General features: G+C 38.7%; 1 protein-coding gene across 1 annotated transcript in view; it reads left to right on the top strand.

Moving 5' to 3' along the window:
• Nucleotides 1-8,792: 8,792 nt before the first annotated feature.
• Nucleotides 8,793-22,724, top strand: part of ptprga (protein tyrosine phosphatase receptor type Ga) — a 290,375-nt gene continuing 276,443 nt past the window's right edge. The window contains exon 1 of the mRNA XM_077202673.1: nt 8,793-9,280. Coding sequence (XP_077058788.1) covers nt 9,187-9,280 — 94 coding nt within the window. The 5' untranslated portion in view covers nt 8,793-9,186. The remainder of the gene's footprint in view (nt 9,281-22,724) is intronic.

The raw sequence follows: 22,724 nt of genomic DNA on the forward strand, positions 1-22,724 counted from the left end.
GATTCTGGGAAGCGTAGTTTTTAAGCAGCCGCGGCCACGCAGTCCAAAGCGCCACAAAACTACATTTCCCGGTATTTGATGTTGCTGTCATCCACATTCACAGTGTGCCATGTAAAGCATAATGGCATATTATTAGTTCCATAGTTCTATTTTTACGTTGTTTTTCATAATTTCAGTCCTGCTGTAATATAAACAATATCAAATTGTTATTTCACGAATTATTGAGGTTGAGTGGAATAAAATAGAGAGGAATGGAACAATGCAAATGTCATCAGATGCATGGCCATGTTTTACATCAAAACATAATGAGCAGGTATAGGACTCACAATATATGCAATTAATTCTATCTAACTCAGCTTTTTTGGCAGGTAATTTAACATCCCTAAGCATTACTTAGGGCTACTCACGTAATATATATAGGTGAAATTTTTTTCTTTACAGATAGGTGAATATATATATATATATATATATATATATATATATATAAATATATATATATATATATATATATATATATATATATATATATATATATATATATATATATATATATATATATATATTCGCCCATCTGTGAAGAAAAAACAAATGTCACCTTAGGTGCTCGTATGATCGTGATCCACTCTCTATATCTCATTTCTGATAGGTTAAAAAACGATGGTGTTACAACTTAGGTCTAAGGTAGGCAAATGATGCTATGAGCATAAAGCTTATAGACTTATAGGCTATAGGCTACTTCTAGTATACTAGAATTCATTAGATGTCCTATATGCAGTGAACTGATTGATTATTGTACAGAAATTGATCAGTTAACTTAATTAGAATGGACAGCTCCCCATAGGAACATTACATGACCATTAATTAAACACTTAGTTAAACTTAGCCACTAAGACATTTTGTACTAATCTACAAAGAGTCAAAGATAGTGTGCTGGCAGCTGCAAAGTTTATGAGGCCTTTTATAGATTTGTAATAAATTTTCAGTAAAGCAAAGGAAGGAGTTATTGTTATACCGCATATGACATTAAGAGCCAGACTACAGTGAAAAATTACACGAATGACATATTTAGGGTGTATCTGTTACTCGCTTTGTATCGAAGAGGATATTGATTTACTGTCATGCAGATGTTGGATAAATGGGGCAACATCTGGATATGACAGAATGACTTATCATAAAACTGCCCTCCCACCGGCAAACATTAACTTGACGCTTTATTCTTTACGTTAATATATTAATTCAAGTGGCTCCGAGAGCAACTTATATGTCAGAGTTTATGTGGATTCCTGGAAGCCAAGCTATATAAAAATGATAATAATAACAGATGCTGAACTGACATTCTTTCTTAATATGGAAATAAATCCATCTAAAGATTTTCTGACTTGGCAAAGAAAGTCCCTAATTTAATAGTAAATAATCATTCTTAACAGTGTTTAAGAAACAAAAGACCTACAGTAGCCTATGTGAAGTGCCAACCCAATCTCACAAGAAAATGTTACTATTTTACGAGGTGCCGATTTCATATGAATTCATACAACGTTTAGAAAGAAAAACCTAAGCATGAAGATCAACCCCCTAAACTTAACCATGCGTTGTCAGCAGATCAACACACGAATAAGATTGTACGAAATTATATGATTTGTCACCGATGCGCAAAAATTTAATATAGTTACAAATTCTCATGAGAGTATGTTTGAAGTGCTATAGTACAATTTTGTAAAGGTGACTAAAGTAATTTATTTTATTTCCTTTGTTTTGTGAAATATTTTCACGCTTTGTATATAATTTGACAAAATTACAGCTTTGTTTGACAGCATGACTGGAAATTACGCTCAATGCAAACATTTTGTTCACATGATATTCACCTTGATTTTTCTTTGTTTTACTCCAAATCGCAGCTCATCTTTCATATCAAGAACACTCTTCACACTGTTGTCTCCTTAGTACATAGGATTTTGATCAAACTTTAGGGACAAAATATTGTTACTTGTAGTGGAAATGGCACAATCAATGAGGGACAGTCAAAATTTGTTTAAAGTGCAGCTATTTTGCTTTTTGGGATAATAGCTTTAATAAAATGTATAATCCCAGACATCAAAGTGTACAACAAATAAAGTTATTGTCTCCTAAAAGAAAGAATCGATTCTGAACTGCTGAAATGAGTCGTCAGCAATTCCAGTCTCACTTCCTGTTACAAACCTACGTAACAATGTAACACATTTGCATAATGCAGCCTATGGTCTTCATTGGCTGACCGAGAACAACGAATACTTTGACCCCCCTCACACACTGTAGTTGTATCTGAGACTGGAAGAATTTGGTTCGTGTTGTTGACATCAAAAGGATGAGGAATTGATACGGAAAAACCAACACCATCGTTCGTATCATTGTGTGTCAAGTGCTAAGGAAGCCTTCAGAGCTAAAATTCAGATATGGTAATAGGCGTTTCGTTCCCAACAAATAATTTAAGTAGACCAATCACAACAGACTGAGCCACTGACCAATCAGAGCAGAGTTAGGGCTGCACGATTAATCGCAATCAACACGAAATTGTGCTTAAACCTATTTGACATAGTGCGATTATGAGATCACAAAGGCTGCGATTATTTTTTATGCGTAGCTTGTCAGTGATGTACGGCTCTGTGGTCAGTAGTAAATGCTGCTCCATTTGAAACGTCTGCGAGTTTGAGACGTTTATAACGTGCATTTGAAAAAGCAACACGCGTCAAACATCTTTCCAAACTTGAGAAGCATTTTTAAACCTCTTGTCCAAAAAACTACATAAAGACTACATTTAATAACATGTTTTTACTCCAAACTCACTTCATAACATCAGTTGAATCATCCTTCTGTGAGATAATGTGGCTTCTATAAAGCACAAATAAAGCACAAAACATATTATTTCATAGTATTCTATACAGTGATAAAGGCTATGTCGATTAGCAGTATATATATACAACCCCAAATCAGAAAAAGTTGGGACATTTTGTAAAATGCAATAAAATCAAGAATCTGTGATTTGTTAATTCTATTTAAACTTTTTTTAACTGTCAAAAGTAAAAAGAAAATTTATCCAATGTTTTCTCTGACCAACATAATTGTATTTTGTAAATATGAACAAATTTTGATTTTGATGGCTGCAACACACCCCAAAAAAGTTGGGACGGAGACAAAATAAAAGTGAAAAGATTATCCAAATTAGATTATCCAACTCTTTTGAAACAGTCCACAATGAGCAGGTGAATTTGTGCCAAATATCATGAGAGAATTGTCAAACAATTAAAAAAATAACATTTCTCAATGCAAGATTGCAAAGAATGTATGTCTTTTATCATCTTCCATACATAATATTATCAGAAGATTCAGGGAATCCAGAGAAATCTCAGTCTGTGTTGGTTAAGGCAGTAGACCTCTGTTGAATGTGCGTGACCTTTGAGCCCTCAGATGGCATTGCACAATATACCATCATGCTAATCTGTTAAATACAGCCACATGTTCTCAGGAGTAATTTGGAAAACCGTTTTCACTGAACACAGTCTGACTCTGCATTAAGAAATGCCACTTGAATCTCTGTTACACAAGGAGAAAGCTTTACATCAGTTCTATGCGGAGATGTCGGCGAGTTCTCTGGGCCTGAGCTCATTTCAGATGGTCTAGAAGACAGTGGAAATGTGTGCTGTGGTCAGATGAGTCCATGTAGCAGCTTGTTTTTGGAAAAAAATGGACACCGACTTCTCAGTCCCAAAGACGAAAGGGATCCAGACTTTCACCAGCGACAGGTGCAAAAGCAAACATCTGTGCTGGTATTGAGGTGCATCATTGCAAACGGTATGGGTAACTTGCATTATTGTGAAGGTACCATTGACATGGAGGCATGTATTTGGATTGTACAGACAAACTGCCATCAAGATGACAACTTTCCTCGGAAGCAAGACAATGCCAGGCCTCATTCTGCACATGCTAAAACTGAGTGGTTTCTAGACACTCTGCACCATAGAAGGGATGTGCCTGCCTGTTTACTGCAGTCCAGATATGTCTCTTATGGAAAATGTATGACCGATCATGAAAAGGAGAATCAGGCAACGATGACCACAGACTGTTGAGCAGCTGTCATGTATCAGACAAGATTGGGCAAATATTCCATTAGCAAAACTCCAACAAATAGTATCCTCAACTCCCAAATGATTAATTTAATGATAAATTAACAGGAAAGGTGAAGTGACACAGTGGTAAACATGTCTCTGTCCCAACTTTTTTGGGGTGTGTTGCAGCCATCAAAATCAAAATTTTTTCATATTTACAAAATACAATTATGTTGGTCAGTGAAAAAATTGGAAAACTTTTCTCTGTACTTTTTTCAGTTAAAAAAAAGTTGAAATAGAATTAACAAATGATTGATTCTTGATTTTATTGCATTTTACATAATGTCCCAACTTTTTCTGATTTGGGGTTGTACTTTATTATCGTGAAAATACCCAAAAAGGCTTGAAGAACTCAGATAAACCATATATTGTCATAGTCATGTGTTTATTAGTCATGTTTTATCAATCAAAACCTTTAAATCTTCTGTCTTCACTACAGCGATAGTATGATGCCCATATTGAATGATGCCCATCCTGGAACTATGTGCGTAACCGTACTTCTGCAGGGAATATTTGGAGTTTCTGCTCGAGAGAGCCCTCTGACTTTCAGATGGAGCAGCATTTACTACTGATCACAGAACTGTGTTTCACTGACAAGCTGCACATAAAAAAAACGCAGCCTTTTCCAAATCACTTGCGATTTAATTTCGATTAATCGTGCAGCCCTAAGCAGAGTGTAACGGGCTGAACAAGATGAGAGACATGCGGATCCATATGCAGGGCTTTATTCCAAAACATGGTCGTTATACAGGCAAGGTCAATAAACAGCAAACAGGAATGGCAGAGGCATGACACAGAGTGATCCTTAGGGCAAGCATGGATCAACAATCGGCAAACAATATCCAACAGGGGCAAGGCAAAGAGAGATAATCCAGGTAAGCAGCAATAGTCCAAATGAGGCACTAACAGAGTCCAAAGGGCTAGGCTAAGGGTAAATCCAGGAAACACGGGCAAGAATCAGAACATAGGAAAACAGGCAAGGCAAGGAACACTGGATGGGCTCTGTAGAGTAGCTAACATAATACAATACTCGGCAACAGGGAGAGAAAGTCCAAGGCTTATAAAGAGTGTGAGATAGTTCTCAGGTGTGAGCGTGATTAGTGGAATCAGCTGTGTGTGTCGTCAATGCAACGAATAATGGGGATTGTAGTGAAGTGCAAGAATCCTTGCTGTGAGGGGGTGACCTCTGGTGGTGACCAACCAGAAGTGCATGGACCAGATTCGTGACACAGAGTAGACAAGTCACAAAAGACAGAGCCATCTGACTAATCAGAGCAGAGTAGACCATTTACAACAGACTGAGCAGTCTGCCCAATCAGAGCAGAGTGGAGCAGTCACAACAGACTGAGTCGCCTGACCAATCAGAGCAGAGTAGATCAGTCACAACAGACTGAGCAGTCTAACCAATCAGAGCAGAGCTGACCAGTCACAACAGACTGAGTCGCCTGGCCAATCAGGGCAGCGTAGACAAGTCACAACAGACTGAGTCGACTGACCAATAGGATCAGAGCAGAGCAGTCACAACAGACTGAGTCGACTGACCAATAGGATCAGAGCAGACCGGTGACAACAGAATGAACCATCTGACCAATCAGAGCAGAGAAGACCAGTCACAACAAACTGAGCTGTCTGACCAATCAGAGCAGAGTAGACAAGTCAGAACAGACTGAGCCGTCTGACCAATCAGAGCAGAGTAGACCAGTCACAACAGACTGAGCAGTCTGACCAATCAGAGCAGAGCAGACCAGTCACAACAAACTGAGCCGTCTGACCAATCAGAGCAGAGTAGACCAGTCACAACACACTGAGCAGTCTAACCAATCAGAGTAGACCAGTCACAACAAACCGAGCTGTCTGACCAATCAGAGCAGAGTAGACCGGTCACAACAGACTGAGCCATCTTACCAATCAGAGCAGAGTAGACAAGTCACAACAGACTGAGCAGTCTGACCAATCAGAGTAGACCAGTCACAACAAACTGAGCAGTCTGACCAATCAGAGCAGAGTAGACCGGTCACAACAGACTGAGCCATCTGACCAATCAGAGCAGAGTAGACAAGTCACAACAGACTGAGCAGTCTAACCAATCAGAGCAGAGAAGACAAGTCACAACAGACTGAGCAGTCTGACCAATCAGAGTAGACCAGTCACAACAGACTGAGCCATCTGACCAACCAGAGCAGAGTAGAGCAGTCACAACAGACTGAGCAGTCTATCAAATCTGAGTAGACCAGTCACAACAAACTGAGCCGTCTGACCAATCAGAGCAGAGTAGACCAGTCACAACACACTGAGCAGTCTAACCAATCGGAGTAGACCAGTCACAACAAACTGAGCCGTCTGACCAATCAGAGCAGAGCAGACCGGTCACAACAGACTGAGCCGTCTGACCAATCAGAGCAGAGTAGACAAGTCACAACAGACTGAGCAGTCTGACCAATCAGAGTAGACCAGTCACAAGAGACTGAGCCGTCTGACCAATCAGTGCAGAGTAGACCAGTCAAAACAGACTGAGCAGTCTGACCAATCAGAGCAGAGTAGACCATTCACAACAGACTGAGCAGTCTAACCAATCATTGTAGACTAGTCACAACAAACTGAGCCGTCTGACCAATCAGAGCAGAGTAGACCAGTCACAAAACACTGAGCAGTCTAACCAATCAGAGTAGACAAGTCACAACAGACTTTGCCGTCTGACCAATCAGAGCAGAGTAGACCAGTCACAACAGACTGAGCAGTCTAACCAATCAGAGTAGACCAGTCACAACAGACTGGGCCCTCTGACCAATCAGAGCAGAGTAGACCAGTCACAACAAACTGAGCAGTCTAACCAATCAGAGTTGACTAGTCACAACAAACTGAGCCATCTGACCAATCAGAACAGAGTAGACCAGTCACAACAGACTCAGCAGTACGACCAATCAGAGCAGACCAGTCACAACAGACTACTCAGAGCAGAGTGACTGAATCTACGATTTAACTGCTTTCAGACTCTGAGAAATTAGGTGATGCTGTAATGTACAGCATATTATAAGAAAATTCAAGAGTTTTTTTTTAATCTCGGATGCATGTAAACCTGTTGTAGGAGATATCTAAAACAATGTCAAATATAAAATATATAAAATAGCATAGCTGAGGGACTTCTATAAGATATTAATCCTCTGTTCCAGTCATTTTTATTTTATTTTTTTTATTGATTATTTTATTGATTGCTCATCTGAGCGGTTCAAGACCTTGCCTAATGGTTGTTATTTCACTCTTTGTTTAGACAATAATATATGTTTTTAATAAAATAAAAATTTTAACATGTGCACAGAATATTTAAAGAGTATGATCAAAGTGAAAGTCTCATTCTTTGCATCTATTAGCATATATTTGTAATTAAGTAGTCACGGGCTGATGAGAGCTTCTTTTCTTATATAATGTCTGTCCAATGTTAAGAACTGCCAAGTCGAGTTCTTCAGAGGAGCAATCTTTCCAAGCCAATAAAAATCTCTTCTGTTCTACACTGACAGCACTTCAGTTTAAAAAGATGCCTTTTAATATGTCCTCCTCTATCAGTATTACTGATTCGTTGAACATTTTTCATTGAAACATTGGACAATAGGCAGTAAGACTGATGGATAGGTTGGTACAAAATGAAGATGTAATAATGGCATAAGAACAAACAACTAACCCTAACACGAGAAAAAAGAAAACCTGGATGGCATATTTACTGCATAAATGCTATTGAAATATACAGCTGTTCTATGTCTGTAAAGAAAATTCAGTTATTCAATAAACAATTCTGAAAAGAGTAAGGACAGGACTTATGAATGATCTGTCAGTAGTCACTGCACAGTCTAGTGTGTGTGTGTGTGTGTGTGTGTGTGTGTGTGTGTGTGTGTGTGTGTGTGTGTGTGTGTGTGTGTGTGTGTGTGTGTGTGTGTGTGTGTGTGTGTGTGTGTGTGTGTGTGTGTGCGTGCGTGCGTGCGTGCGTGCGTGCGTGCGTGCGTGTTTGTTTGTTTAAGCTACATTGTGAGAATCCCCACAAGGATACTAAACCCTGAGATTACCTACATTGCGGGAAATTGATCATGTAATTAACATACCAAATGATGGTTAGTTGAAAAGGTATGAATGCTGAAAGTTTTCTGTGATGGGTAGGCCTAGGGTTAGTGTGGGGGGATAGAATCTACAGTTTGTACAAAATAATTATGTAGAGTCCCCACAAAGATAGCGAAACCGAGTGTGTGTGTGTGTGTGTGTGTGTGTGTGCGCGCGCCCGTCATGGAATTTTCTAAGGTGATTCTAATTTTTAAATATGTACCCACGTCTATTACTTCAGTTGTGAAATATATGCATTTTGAATCATACAACCATCCACTCTTCTCCATGTAGAAGATTCTGCTGATAATTCCAGATACAGATACATCAGTCAATTTATTACTGATGTTATCTGGAGTGTTTGGGTGTATGTGGGATAAAGGAGAGAGAGAAGGAGAGCGCCTTTGTGCGTCCATCACACAGAGTCTGACAGCGCGTCCGTTACGGGCTCGGCGCTAGGATCCGGCGGATCTCTCTCTCTCTCTCTCTCTCTCTCTCTCTCTCTCTCTCTCTCTCGCTCGCTCTCTTCCAAGCCTGTTTTAAAGTCTCTGCCAGACTTCAGCTCATGCGCTACTTCCTGGATGGCGGAATGGAAAGCTTCCAGAGCCGCTCCAACTCTTTTCTCTGTGTTTTCAGCGTGATGCATGGACTACCGCTACTCTAACATCTCTCTCTTAATCCACAATCCATGTCCCCTTGACATGTTTCTCTCCTGGACTACAAGCTCAGCCATCTGAAATAGAAAGAGAAGAGAAAAGAAAAAACTGTTTCCTTTGGCTTGGTCGAACTTCAAAAGAAAAATCTCTCCAAACAAAAGGACTCACTAAAAGGAGGCGGCCGAAATACATTGAACCGTGTCCAGTGCGTTCGCATCGCTTGTTTGTGGGAGTTTTGTCGTTCAGCAGGAGGATAACTCTGTCAACAGTTGCCTTATTCCAGATCTCCATGTATACAGTGTGACATGCGGAGGCTACTGCGACCGCGCTGCTGCTGCTGGTGGATTCCGCCTCTGCTTTTCTCCTCGCTCCTGCTCCGGTGGGCACATTGTCATCCCGGTAAGTTGGATTCGAGGTTGATGAGAATTGTTTTCAAATCGCTCCATTTATTATTAAACGAGTAAGACCATTACATTGCCTGCGTAAGGTTGACGGATGGAGAAAAAAAAAACATATGCACAATTAAAACCTTACGAACGCGAGGCTTTAGTTGGCTATTTGTGATTTTTCTGCTGTAGCCTAAATCATGGAATTGGGACGATCTAACACGGAATAGTTACGCAGATAATGACGTCTATTGTTATTTCAATATCCACAAATGACCCTCTGTTATTTATAAGCGCGCGGACCCGTTATCTCTAAACATTACACTCAAATCCGTTCAAGGAAAAGACATTAGCCGATGTCTTTCAGCAGGTATTATAACATATTTGATTTAATCAGTTTGAATTTTAATGCACACTTGAGCCATCTTTAGTTTAAGCATAACTTAGCAGCATTACATTCCTGGACGACTTTTAACGTGATTTACGCACTTTCTCTTGAAAAAAGACAGTCTAGGAATTGAAGAGTTTTTTCATGTGCATATAATATTATAAATAAAACGATTATTGGATTGACGATTTTTTATTATAGATATTCACACTTTTATACTTTATCAGTTATCGGTTATTTAAAATCGGATCGTAATTTAATGGGTATTAAGAATAACAACCAGTGCAAAGTGTTCAGCAAAAAACTACATTGTTTTCAAACAAAATGCTTACTTTTTAATTTATTGTTTGCATAATTAATCCTAACTTTTCCAATTGAGCAAGGCATAGCATTTTAAACTTAAGTTAAACATTGTCCAAAACAAAAATGCAAACACATTTCTTACATTAGATCATGACGCATGTTTCATACTTTCATTATTAGGCTATATATGAATATTTAATAAATAGCCAACAAAAATAATACATTTTTGAATATTTTGTTATTCCTTTTCATAATGTACATTGTTTCTATGGTTTGCAAGCTAATGATTTTTAAACTATTATTGTGTCAAAATGTGAATCATTATTGGTTGTTCTCTTGCCGCTCAGTAATGCTAAGCAGCATAATTTTGGGATCAGGTAAGAAAAAAAAGGTTATTATTTATTTATTGTTACCATTTATTGATACTTCAAATGTGATGATCTGAATGATCAGGCAAGAAGGGATGAAGCATTAAATGTGAATTCCCACAGTAACTAAAAGTGCGTCTTGGAAAACGTCATAAGAATATGATTTCTGGGGGCTCGTCCGGGTTTAAATGTATATAAATATATATTTGATCTTGTTTAAGATGACCTGGGTCGTTGAGTGTGTGTGAGTAATAGGTGAGGATCTCTCGGGCTCTTCAGGATTGCTGTGATGATAGGCAGCAGCCAGAGAAAGAACAGAGTCTGAGATTCACCAGTCATCTTTAACCAGGAGGAGACTGATCAGCTTTGCATATTTGCATGAGTTTTTATGTAACGCTGGAGGCGTCAAGTCAAATGTATAATTCTAGAGAGTATGACATTATCAGGTCTTCGAATGAAACCTTATGGAAGCAGACCAAGTGCAAGGACTGTTTGTGCTCTTTTAACTAAATCTACACATCCAAACACATGTGAAACAAGTGACGAGAAAACCATATTCATAAACAAGAAATCTTTAGAGCTTAACAGTTCCATACGAATGAAAGATAACATGGTTTGCAGTTTGCATCTGCGCTGTGAATTGCATTTTTTTAAAAAGTGTATGCGTGCATGCAAACCATGTGTTCAGAAATCTCATTAAAAGACAGAACACATTGTGTTTATCTCTCATCTTTGCTAATACATCTCAAAACGTAAATTTCCACATTAGCTGACCTACTTCTGGGTAGCTTGATGGTTTTGTGTTATCAAATGGCCATCGCTTTGCATACATAATAAAATGTTACTTTGTTGGTACCGTAGTCAATCACTGTCGCAGGAAAAAACTAATATTAACGCTGCGTTCTACCCAAGCTTTTACGGTTTCTCTGGACACTGCACTACGGTATCAGTTTTTTTACTCTTTTCTTTCGCCACTAGTTTTCATCCCACATTCTATGTGATCCAAAACTACAAGATCCGGGTGCTCAGGGTCTCAGTGGACATAAGGGTGAGCACTTGAGCGCTGACAGTGAAATAAAGTGTCTAAGTTTCTGCATCTCAAACAGCCGAGAGATTTCATCAGGCCCGTGATGAACGCTCCATGAATAACACATTGTCACCAAAGGGCAAATGCCTGACTCAAGGTTGTGGACATTATTGGCAATCTTTTCCGTCTGTTTTTCTGTTTGCGCCTCTCTCTCTTGTGACTGTCGCAGTATGTGTTTCTGTCCATCTTACTGCCTCCGCCTATCAGAGTTGATTTCATCGAGAGAAAGGTGCACACTTCCAATTCTCGAGTCGGAAGGGGGGTAGAAATGAAGTTACCGTTGAAGAAAAGACCACTTTAATGTGTTCCGTTTGTCTGCCGTCATTCTTCCCTGCCCTCTCTGCTTTTTCTAGACATGGGGCTTTTTAACCTCAGTGACATTTGTTCATGTCTGTGTCTGATAGACCTGTTTTTAGCAGAACCAGTGCTGCGGAAAGACAAGCTAGAAAAAGGGGAACGCTGCGACTTTATTTATTTCTGTCATGCCAGTGGGAAACAAGTGTCTGCACACTTGAGTCTCCAGTAATGGCCAGTTTGCTGACGGAGCAGAGCGGAAGCGAGAGGATTTCTCGACGGGGCGTCTGTTGGCCCCAGGCAACGCTCATCTCTTTACAGACCGTTGATCTAGCCTTTGGAGCCAGTGGAAGACTATCACGGAAGAGAAAATTCTAGCGCGGTTTCCACCTAATAATTTAAAGCTTTAAAGCTCAACTAGTGAAACTAGCAAGCAAAAATCGTTTGACTTTCCAGTCCTGAGTCTACGCCGTATAAATCAAAGGGAAGCATAAGAATTGATCTTTGTTTTGTGTTTTGGCTATTCTTTTCCGACCTCCTATCTACAGCGGGAAATGGTTCGAAGGATTCACCCAAAAGATGTAGTAACCGCCGGCGAAAGTGAGGAGAGGATTTCTAGACGGTTATTTCTGTCGCATGACGAATAGCATGCCACGCACTGGAGAGCACAATGATAATTCAAATCTCTTAAGAGGTATCAGACTTCCTGCCTTTCTGATTTCCTTTTATGTGAGCGAGGAGCCATTTCTCCGTCTAATAGAAAAGGATAATTTGCTAAATGTCCGTTTGGAAATGACGGGCACTTAAGATGGGGGTAGAGTCTCAGGAGTGAGATAGCTGGAGCTGACATTTGGGCCGGACTGGATGCTCTAGCGGCCCCTGTAACAACATTATCATCATCATCATCATCTCTCTCCGCTCGGGCCGTTATCTGTCCGGCTGGATGACCAGAGCTGCTGTAATGTTCGCCAGGTCACTTTATCAGTCACAAAGCCTGTCATCGTCACCCGGCTCCCTAATAGATTGATTAAAAGATAGGGCCGTGCGGACGGTTAAACGTGTGGGGGGATGTAAGGCTGCCGTAGGGTCGTGGATCCCCGAGTTTGTTAGCGTGTGTGCTGAATGTGCACTGCATCTGTACCAAAGGCAGCTTGTGTTTGGAACCAGCAACATGGAAGGGAATAAGAACTCGTAACTCGGACGCTTTCTCGACTTTCTCTGTGTTTAAGTTTCGTTCAAATATAAGCCTCACACCAAACATATTTCCAATTCACTTGCAATTTAAAACATTGAAATTGATCAATTCTTTTAATAGTAATGTTTATTTAAATTGATAGTTTTTCTTTTAATTAATTAAATTATGTGTTTTTGCATAAAAAACGGTTTGTTTATGTATCTATTTATTTATGTTCAAATGAATACCTTTATTTAGCAAGGATGCATTCAATTGATTAAAAGTTACAGTGAAGTCATTTATTATGTTTCAAAAGATTTCTGTTTCACACTAATGCTATTCTTTTTACATTTTGACATTTCTAGTATCACAGAATAAAATATATAAAAACATATTAAACAGCACAACTGGTTTCAACATTGAGGATAATAATAAGAAATGTCTTAAATCAGCATATTAGAATGATTTCTGAAGGATCATGTGACACTGAAGACTGGTGAAGATGGCTGCTGAAAATTGAGCTTAGCATCACTGGAATAAATTACAATTTATTGAAATTTAAATTACTTTTTGGTTGTGGATGGTATGGTTCGTACAGTAAGTGTTTATTCCTGACTTTTTGCATTTAATGTATGTGTGGATTTTTTTTGTATTACTTTTATGAAGTGTTTAGTTTAAGTGTTAAAGCCAGTTTAATTGATTCTCCTTTATACTTACGCTTAACAGACACTGTTATTCTAAAAAGCTTTTTTTACATTAACTCACACTGTTTTTTTTTCTCTCCCTCCTTTTTGTCGTGTTAGATTTCATGAATGGTTCTCAAGGAGTATTGATGCTCTTCAGTGAAGGACTCATCTCCATTTTTCCTCAATAGTCTTGGTGAAGGCAGACGTGTGTGTGTGTGTGTGTGTGTGTGTGTGTGTGTGTGTGTGTGTGTGTGTGTGTGTGTGTGTGTGTGTGTGTGTGTGTGTGTGTGTGTGTGTGTGTGTGTGTGTGTGTGTGTGTGTGTGTGTGTGTGTGTGTGTGTGTGTGTGTGTGTGTGTTTGCTCATGCTGGTACATTTTCTCCTCATCTCCACTGGCAACCACAGCTCACAGTGTGTGCCAACCACTAAATTAAGTGGACATTCATGAAGCATGCTGGTAGATCCTGTCTTACAGACAGAAAACTGAAGATAATGAACCCAGCATGGAAAGAATTTAAGTCATATAATGCTATTTTATCAGATAATGTCATTGTTATGGAGACAAAAAAAAGTGTTATACTTGTGCACATGCACGCTGCATACAACATTCTGATCTTTCTGAGTGAGATTTTTACCTATGTTTAAAATACGTATCAGAACCTCTGTCTGGGAACTCTATTAGTTTATTACTTTGCTGTGGTCTTTAGTGTTCTTGTTAGCGTGCCCGCCTCCCACGCCGGAGACCCTGCTTCGAATCCCGTTCGGAGTGGGTTGAGCTGGACCAGTTACACCATGTCAAACTGCACTTAAGTTTTGCTGCCTTTTTTTTTTCTTTTTTTTTTGTAAACATTCTAAAATCATGCAAGTATTTTAAATACTTAGAGAATAGAGTTGAACAAAGAAAATGAAGGTGATAAATTTGGCTAAAATGTTAATTTGTGATACTTTTTTGTTGTTGTTGTTGCTGGGCTCCTGTACCATTAGATAAATCTTGGCTTTGTACAGACATGTTGATTGCATTGGTTTTGTTCTTTGTTTGTTTGTTTGTTTGTTTTTTCTGTTGTTTGCAGCTTTGCTAAATGGTCTTTGGAAAGCCCGAAATCTGCAGCACCGATTGTTTGTGACATCATCGCCATACACAGCACCAACTCTCTGCTCTTGTTGTGCACCAATTATTTTAACGTTAGCCAGATACAAATTTGGTATAGTAATAATGATTCGCCTCATTTAAAGTTGTAGTAGTTGTAGGCAGGAGACCAAATTCGTGTACTTTGGCTTCACTTTCTCTCAGATTTTCTTCATGTTTGCTTTTGCCACTCTTTTATTTCTCTCTCTTTCTCTAGTTCTGACTCTCTCCCAGACTGGAGGTTCTGAAAAAGATTTTCATTTGGCACAGTAAAAGGGGTTGAAAGAGTTTGCCAGGAGACGAAAGAAACCTTTGAGCCACTGGGAGAATTAAGCGCTAATTCTCCTTCCACATAACCCGGCCCCCTCCAGCGCCTTGTTCTCCTCCTTACCCCCGTCCCCCTCTCTAAGGTCATAATTAACAGAGTATGGAGCAACAAACGTAAAAGTCTCTCCATTAATAACGTATAACGGCTGCTGGCCCTCTCCAATTTAAATGCCAGTTCTTCCTCTCAACCAGGGTGAAACACGTGATCATGTGTAAAGACCAACAAGGATCTAAAACGTCAAAGATGATGTTAAATTAATCTGTCTGAAACCAAACAATGGAGCATGTTTATGTTTCTTTGTATTGAGGAAGTGATGGATGGATTAATGAGAGAGAAATTAATTACAATTTGATGAGCCGCAGCGGGCGTTCCAATATTAACAGCCAGACAGATGTTATAGTGCAACCGAGATGCAACACCTTAACATTCGTTTTCACACAGACTTTCATGCATTGGCCACTAGGTGGAGTATTTTGCGTGAGTTCTGTTATTTATGTTTCTAGTTTAAAATGCTATAGGTTACGCAATGCGGACTCAGCCTTTTACTGTTGATTATATGCAGCATTAATTCTGCAGTTTGTCAAGCTGATTGATCAAGGCTTTTGTGGTGTGCTAAGCGCTAGTGCTAAGTGATAGACTTCATTTATCACCGTATCACCGGGCCACACAATACTCCTTAAATATTTTTTTTCCTTTCAACCACTCTTGAAGGAAGCTATGAAGCCTTTTTTTTTCTTTTCAATATAACTGGAAATCAAATATGTCAAGATAATAAAAAGGTACACTTTATTTTGATGGTCCACTTTAAAACTATAACTTTTCAACTACATGTCAACTTACCCTCATTAGAGTATTAGCCTGTGTTAAAAGACTGTTAGGTTAGGGTTTGGGTCACTAAAATAAGTTGACTTTTTTTGCAAAGTTACTTATAGTCAGTAGAATGTCTGTGGGGGGGCATTACAGACATTCTATTAATAGTCTAATGAAAGTTGGTTGATATGTAGTTGCAAAATATAATTAGTAGAATGTCTAAAGTGGACCATCAAAATGTGTTGCCCAATAAAATGTTCGCAAATGACACTTCTTTGTTAAAGTAACACTATGTAGTTTTTCAACCTTAATAATATATTTCCAAGACCCTTGTGATGGTACAATAGGTTACCACTTACAATAGGTTAAATGACACGTCTGCCATAGCCTGACGTGATCTGTATCGCTTTTACTGGCACTATGTAACTTTGGGTTTCGGGTAGTAACCGGAGCACAAAAAGAACTACAAAATTCGACTGCTTTACGGCATACATAGTTTTTCTTTGTTTGTGATGTCTTTCATAAAATCATGCATCATACTCTACCTTGTCTGTGGCCATTGTTGATTCCAAAAGCCGGTGCTGGATAAACAGCGAGCATGCGCGTGCGACAGTAGGCTGCGGTAGGCTAAATTATTTACGACAGCGGTAATGGACAATTCCGCTTCCAACCTGTAGGGCGACCGCAGAGAAAAAGTTCATTGGTGTTGCTTTAAAAGCATTGAAATGAAAATGCTGTCATCAATTACCCACCCTCATGTTGTTCCAAATTTCTATGGCTGTCTGTTGAACATAACATAAACTTTTTCTTCTTCTTTCTATACAATGACAGTCATTGTCATTTACTTTCATTGTATAGACATTGTTCACAATATCCATGTGGGGTGGGAAGTAAAAGACAGAATTTACATTTTTTGGATGAACTATCCCTTTAGCTTCACTTTTGTGAAATCCAATTCTTTACCTCATACCAAGTGGCCCATAAGAAGAACTCTCCCCTTGTAATCTGATATCAGTTTTTTGGTTCGTTCTTTAAAGGTAATGGCTGAGATTTAGGCTGCGTAATCCGGTCTGGATCAGTGTAAAAGGCCAATATCTGCCCAGAGCCCTTGATGGGCTTGCTGTCATGGACAGGCCTGCTTGCAATAGAGAAATAACCTTAATATGGAGGTTGTGGGCTGCAGTTCAGGCCTGGTGTGTAATGATACAGCCTTTAGGGTGATGTTGTCCATGTGATGGGTGTTTGTCAGTCAGGGAATTGTAGCCTAATGGTTTTGTAGGCCAGTTCATTCCATTTGGTACTTCTAATACTCCCCACACTATTTCTCCCCATTTGAAAAAGAGGAACAAAAACAGCAGAAAAGGAGTGAGGCAAACTATTAGACACCCTCTATATATCACACAAGCCTCGGAAATTGCGGTAGCAAATAATTTGTTTGTGCGTGGACGCGTGCGGTTTCTCAGTGGACATATGAATGAGGTAATGCCTTGGCGTTTCTAGGGAGCACAGTCACGTATTCACAATGCCCATTTTCACAGACACAATGCATTAGTGTTGCATTAGACCACGACTGAGAGGGCCAGGCCAGTTACAGCCCCTTGATATTTCCTCTGCCTCCGTGGTGAAAAGAGGAAAGAAAAGACGAGAAGGGGAAAATAACCACATGCCAAGGAGCGTTGTGTCAGTGAGCCAGTGTTAGGCCGGAGTTGTGAGTCTTCTCATTAAATTTTTGCAGTGTAGTTGGTTTTTCCACTTTAATGCTTGGGAGGACGCTATCCTCTTCCACGAGAGAGAGAGAGAGAGAGAGAGAGAGAGAGAGAGAGAGAGAGAGAGGGAGCGGGTAAGATGCAGCCTACGGACTGCACCACGCTGCCCAATTTGTCTTACTTCTAGGGAAGCTGTTTAAAGTACAATGCTTTTTTTTATTCTTTCCCTCCTCTCTTCTCAAATTGCCGAGACTCCCACTGTCTTTCCGCCACTCCAGATATCTGTGCTTTCATCAGTCAGACCTGGATCGAGTGTGCTCGGAAAATGGCTTGTGATTAGTGTCTGTCCGTTCTGATTTATTCCACTCGTAACAGTCACTCAGTGTGTGCATATAGTGAATTAGACGAGTACATTATACATACGAATGTTCCCTTATGACCTTTCTCTTCCTGTAACTCTCTTGGAATAACCTGACATTAGTGTGCCACACAGACCTTTAGGTTTCTGTACTTACTCTGATTCCGAATCGATGGGTCTCTGAAGTTGCTGAGCATGATCTTTGCTATGATGCTAGCATTATAATGCTAATGTTGCTTTTTGTGCATCACAAATCTGTGAAGTGTGTCATTTCTTTTGCAAAAATTCCCAGTGTCCTGAACATGACCCGCATCTGTCATTGGTCAGCCTAGAAGAGTGTGTGAGTGTGCTAATGTCGCAAATGTAAATTGCACAGAGAGCAATCATCCTTTAACAACCTTTTTTTACTTTTATGTAACTTTTTTTTTTTGCAGTCATTGTAAAGCAGCTGATTTTAAAATTCCTTAGTTAAATTCTAGCATTCAAAGTTGATATGTTTACAGTTTAGCTTTAGACTACACAATATACTTTATCAAGCCATTTAATTGGCCTGTAGGCTTTTTTCCGCCATTGTAAGATTATCGATTTGGCTAAAAACCTACTTACATTGTAAACATTGTGTAAAATCAGTGGTAATTTAATATCATTCAATAACATTTTATGAAAATATTTTTGCAGATGATTTAGTTTATTCATTAAGTATTCATTCCCATGAACACCAGAAACGTTGTGTGTAGTCTACAAAACAATAAATATTTTCGTAATCAGTTAGCACTATGCTAATCTGTTATATTGGTAACCAAAGGCTAACTGAAAACATAAAGAAATGGAGATGGTTAATGGCTTTGGAGAGGATTTTAAAGGCTTACTGCTTTATTTTAAATATGCTAATTGGCAGTGTAATGACCATGAGCATACAATGATAGCTTTGACAAACATGCAAATTCAGATGAGAAAGGAGAATTGTCATTATCTGACGTCCTACTGAGAGGCAATGTCTCCACTGTTTTCCACTTTTCTTTCTTTCCCTATTAAAAACAACTAGCATTGCAAAGAACGGTAAATGTGCCTGACATTAAGCTCAAACAGCAGCCGAGTGGCAGTTCAACGTACAAGCATGAAATCAAAACCAAAAGTAGAAATAGGCTACTTTTTCATTTCTTTGCCGCTTGACAACTGTGATTGCCTTTTCTGGCTGGGTTGTGTCTTTGATGGTTCACTCTACCTTGACTAGTGCTGATGGGTTAGCGCTGTGACTACTGATTGGATTGGCTGTCTTTGACCTCTTGTAACCTCCTGTGCTGGGTCTCAGCGAATGAGGCTACATTGGTGCTTGTGTGTTAGGGACATCGTATCACATACACTCTCTCGTGTCATTCCAAACTCAAATGACTTTTCTTTAGTGGAACACAAAAGGAGACATGTTGTTTTCCATGCTCTATTCCATGTGGTTACAATGAACAGGGAACAAAGCTTTCAAGCTTCAAAAAGGACGCAAAAGCACCATAAAATATCATTAAAGTAGTCTATGCTTGGCCTGTTTTTTTTTTTTTTTTTTTGGAAGACTTATGAAAGCTTTAATCCTCAATTTAATGTAATTCCACGGAAAACAGTCTTTAGAATTTCTGCTTTTTTGTTCTACAGAAGAAAAAAGTCATATGGGAACAATATGGGGGAGATGAAGTGAAGAAAGAATTTTTTGGGGTGAAGTATACAGTATAGTTCTAAAATGTACCTACAGGTATGCTGAAGGTCTTTCACTCCCTTGTGAAAAGTACATTTGAGCAGATTTAAAAAAAATAGTACTTATTACAGAAATAATATATACTTTAAAAGAGTATACTTGTAATATGTAATATGTTTGGACATTTTTATTTCATGTTAAATGCAATTACATGAAAATGTATTATAGTTTAAATTTATATTAAATGCAATGTAGCTGAACTTTTTGCCACTTGAAGGACTTAAGTACACCTTTATATGTAATTTCATAATTACTTCTATCTTTCAAAATATGGTTTGTTGAATGTACCGACAAGCATTTATGGTAAACTAAAACTTTAATGTTATTTCTTTTAAAACGTAGTCATAAATATGTAATGTATTTAAATATATTTGAAACTGCACATTTGTATGATGATGTTGCAATTTAGTACTTTAAAATATATTAACACTACAGACTTTGTTCAAAGTGCAATCAAGAACTTTGCATGTGCTTTGAATGTTAGTCAACACTTAATACTCAATTTTGTGTTCTTCAGTGTTATAATAATCTTTTGTGATTTAAAATGCACTTGAAATGTACCTTAATTTGTGCAAGTGCACATTTTAAAAGTGTATTCATGATCGTGGCCTCTCTTTAAATACACTTAAGTGGCCTTCTATTTCATTAATATTATATTATCTGCAAGGACAATTTTTTTTAAAGAAAATTTATACTTTTAAGATTTGAAGTACACTTCAAGTACACATTCAATACAATTGAGCACATATCTTTTCACAAGAGCTCCTCCGACCAGATGTCCGACAGATGGACTTCTACTCTCATACCCCTGGGAGCGCTGTGGATTTTCCGTACTTTTTCATGAATTCCTTTCTCTGTATTCCGCCCGTGTAGGACGGGATAGGACACTTCCAGGAAGGGTTTTAGCCCAGCCAGTTCTCCATTCCTCATGCGGAGACAAGCGGCGGTGTTCCTCCTGAAACCTCTTTGGATTTACGCTGCCAGTCCTGCCATCTTTCTTGCGTTAATCACCCCGGGCTCCGCTCGCCACTCACCGTAGGTGGCGATGGATGAGCCATTGGGGAAATGGAATGGAGAGTGGCCAGGCGTGACAGAGAGGAGATGAGGAGACAGTCAGGATAGGAGAGGAGAATAAAGAAGATGATAACCACCTCAACACACATATACGCACACACATTTTGCTTTAAAATATCCCACACCCCAACATTTAGGGCATGTCGAACAAGCGTCTTAAATCACCATCAGTGACTCAAGGTTCCATCGAGGTCTTAAACAATAATTACTGTCATTTGCATGGACTTTTTAATGGTAGTCAACTGGGTTTTTAATGGCCGTGTTTTTTAATGTCTGATGCAATATCTAGAAAGCATCATCTATCAGTGGAGAGCAGTGCCTTTTTTAACCGGGTATGCTAGGTGCGCTTGGTCAAAAATGCACCTGGCGCAAATACGTTAGTTGGGTTTCGCATTTGCGTTAGCTGCTTAGTTGTTTACTCATAGCAACATAGCTAAAGTTTTCTATATAATATATTAATATATTTGACGTTTAATTGAAAGTAGCCTACATTTACCAGTTGATGCCTTCACAAGCACCTGTAAAAGCAGTTATGTTTGATTTGAGTGAGAAGCAACGCGCGGAAGTCCCAAAATATACTGTATTTTTGTAATTCCGCTAGGTTGCACTAATGTCACAGAAGCGACTTCACCTTTAAACGGTACGAGGCATCGGCTGAGGACACGCATCTAAATCAGAGACCACAAATAAGAAACACCATGGTAGGGGTCAATTTAAATGTATGCCCGAAGTAGGTTTTTTTATTGAGTTAAAAATAAGCATAAAATAATCAATATGAGAAATATGAGAATATAAGTAAAATATAATTAGAATAAATGTAAGTAGCCTATAATAAGAAAAAATAAGTTGAAATAATGCAAACTGATGACTTTAACAAACGCATAGACTTCGATTAACAGCCTCTGATAGGTTTACTAACAGTAGTTCAATCTTTAACATTTATAAGTTTTCGTTAACCATATATTTCCTTATGGAGGAAACAAACTCCTATGAAAATGGTTTCAGTTATCACTTTTTTCCACTTGATTTAGTCTATTTAGTTGTGTATCAAATACAATGTCACTTTCGTGATCGAGATCTGGCAGCAGCAGCACATTTTTCCTCTTGCATATAAAAACATGTTGATATATTATTTATATTATTGTCACAATCCTCATGCACTAGACCAGTCACCTCAGCACACTACGTTTCCCATAATCCTCTCTGGCTACAAACAGTGCACACTATACAATCACCACATCTGTCTGCTATCAGTTCCTTCATAAAAGCCAGCACCAAACACACATGGGTTCTCTGGTCTTGTTGTTCATCCCTGAATGCTTACCTGATGCCAAACCTGTGGATACTAGCTTTTGCAATCCTGTCAAGTCTTCGGTCTTCTGTGATCATCTAGTCTTCCAGCCAGCCGGTCTTCCACTCACCTGTCATCTCCACCTGCAACAGATAAGAACAGTCATTTCCCTGTCAGTACCACCACATCGATCTGCCTTCCAGTTACTCACCTGTTTACATCCCATGTGTCTCTCAATAAACTTGGATCTTGGAAACTTGGATGTGTCTGCAATCTTCTGTTCCATGACAGTTGCTTATATTACATGAAATTAATAAACTTTTGTTTTTAAATTGACTAATTAATTGGAAGAAATTATATAATATATATATATATTAACTTTTAAACAATTTTTTAAGCAAATCACTGTTCAACAGCATGTAAGTTTTGACTGCGGTTGAAATTTTGCTACAGAAATTGTTAAACTTATTTAGACAACCCTAGCCAATATAATGCCAATATACATTTAATTTACCAGAAATGGAATATACAAAAAATTGCATAAATGAAATTTATTCTCAAAATATTAACAAAAAATTCAAATCTAAATGACTGAGAACCTCACAGCGTGAACTTATGACTACACATTATTTTAAGTTGCTGAAATATGTTTTTGTCAAAAACAAATGCCTCTGGACACCAAAACATGTGTTTGATTCAGAGTCTTAGGCGATCTAGGGCA

This window comes from Siphateles boraxobius, unplaced genomic scaffold (assembly GCF_051911475.1).
Source record: "Siphateles boraxobius isolate OS27281-9 unplaced genomic scaffold, OSU_SipBor_1 5, whole genome shotgun sequence".
Taxonomy (NCBI): Eukaryota; Metazoa; Chordata; class Actinopteri; order Cypriniformes; family Leuciscidae; genus Siphateles; species Siphateles boraxobius.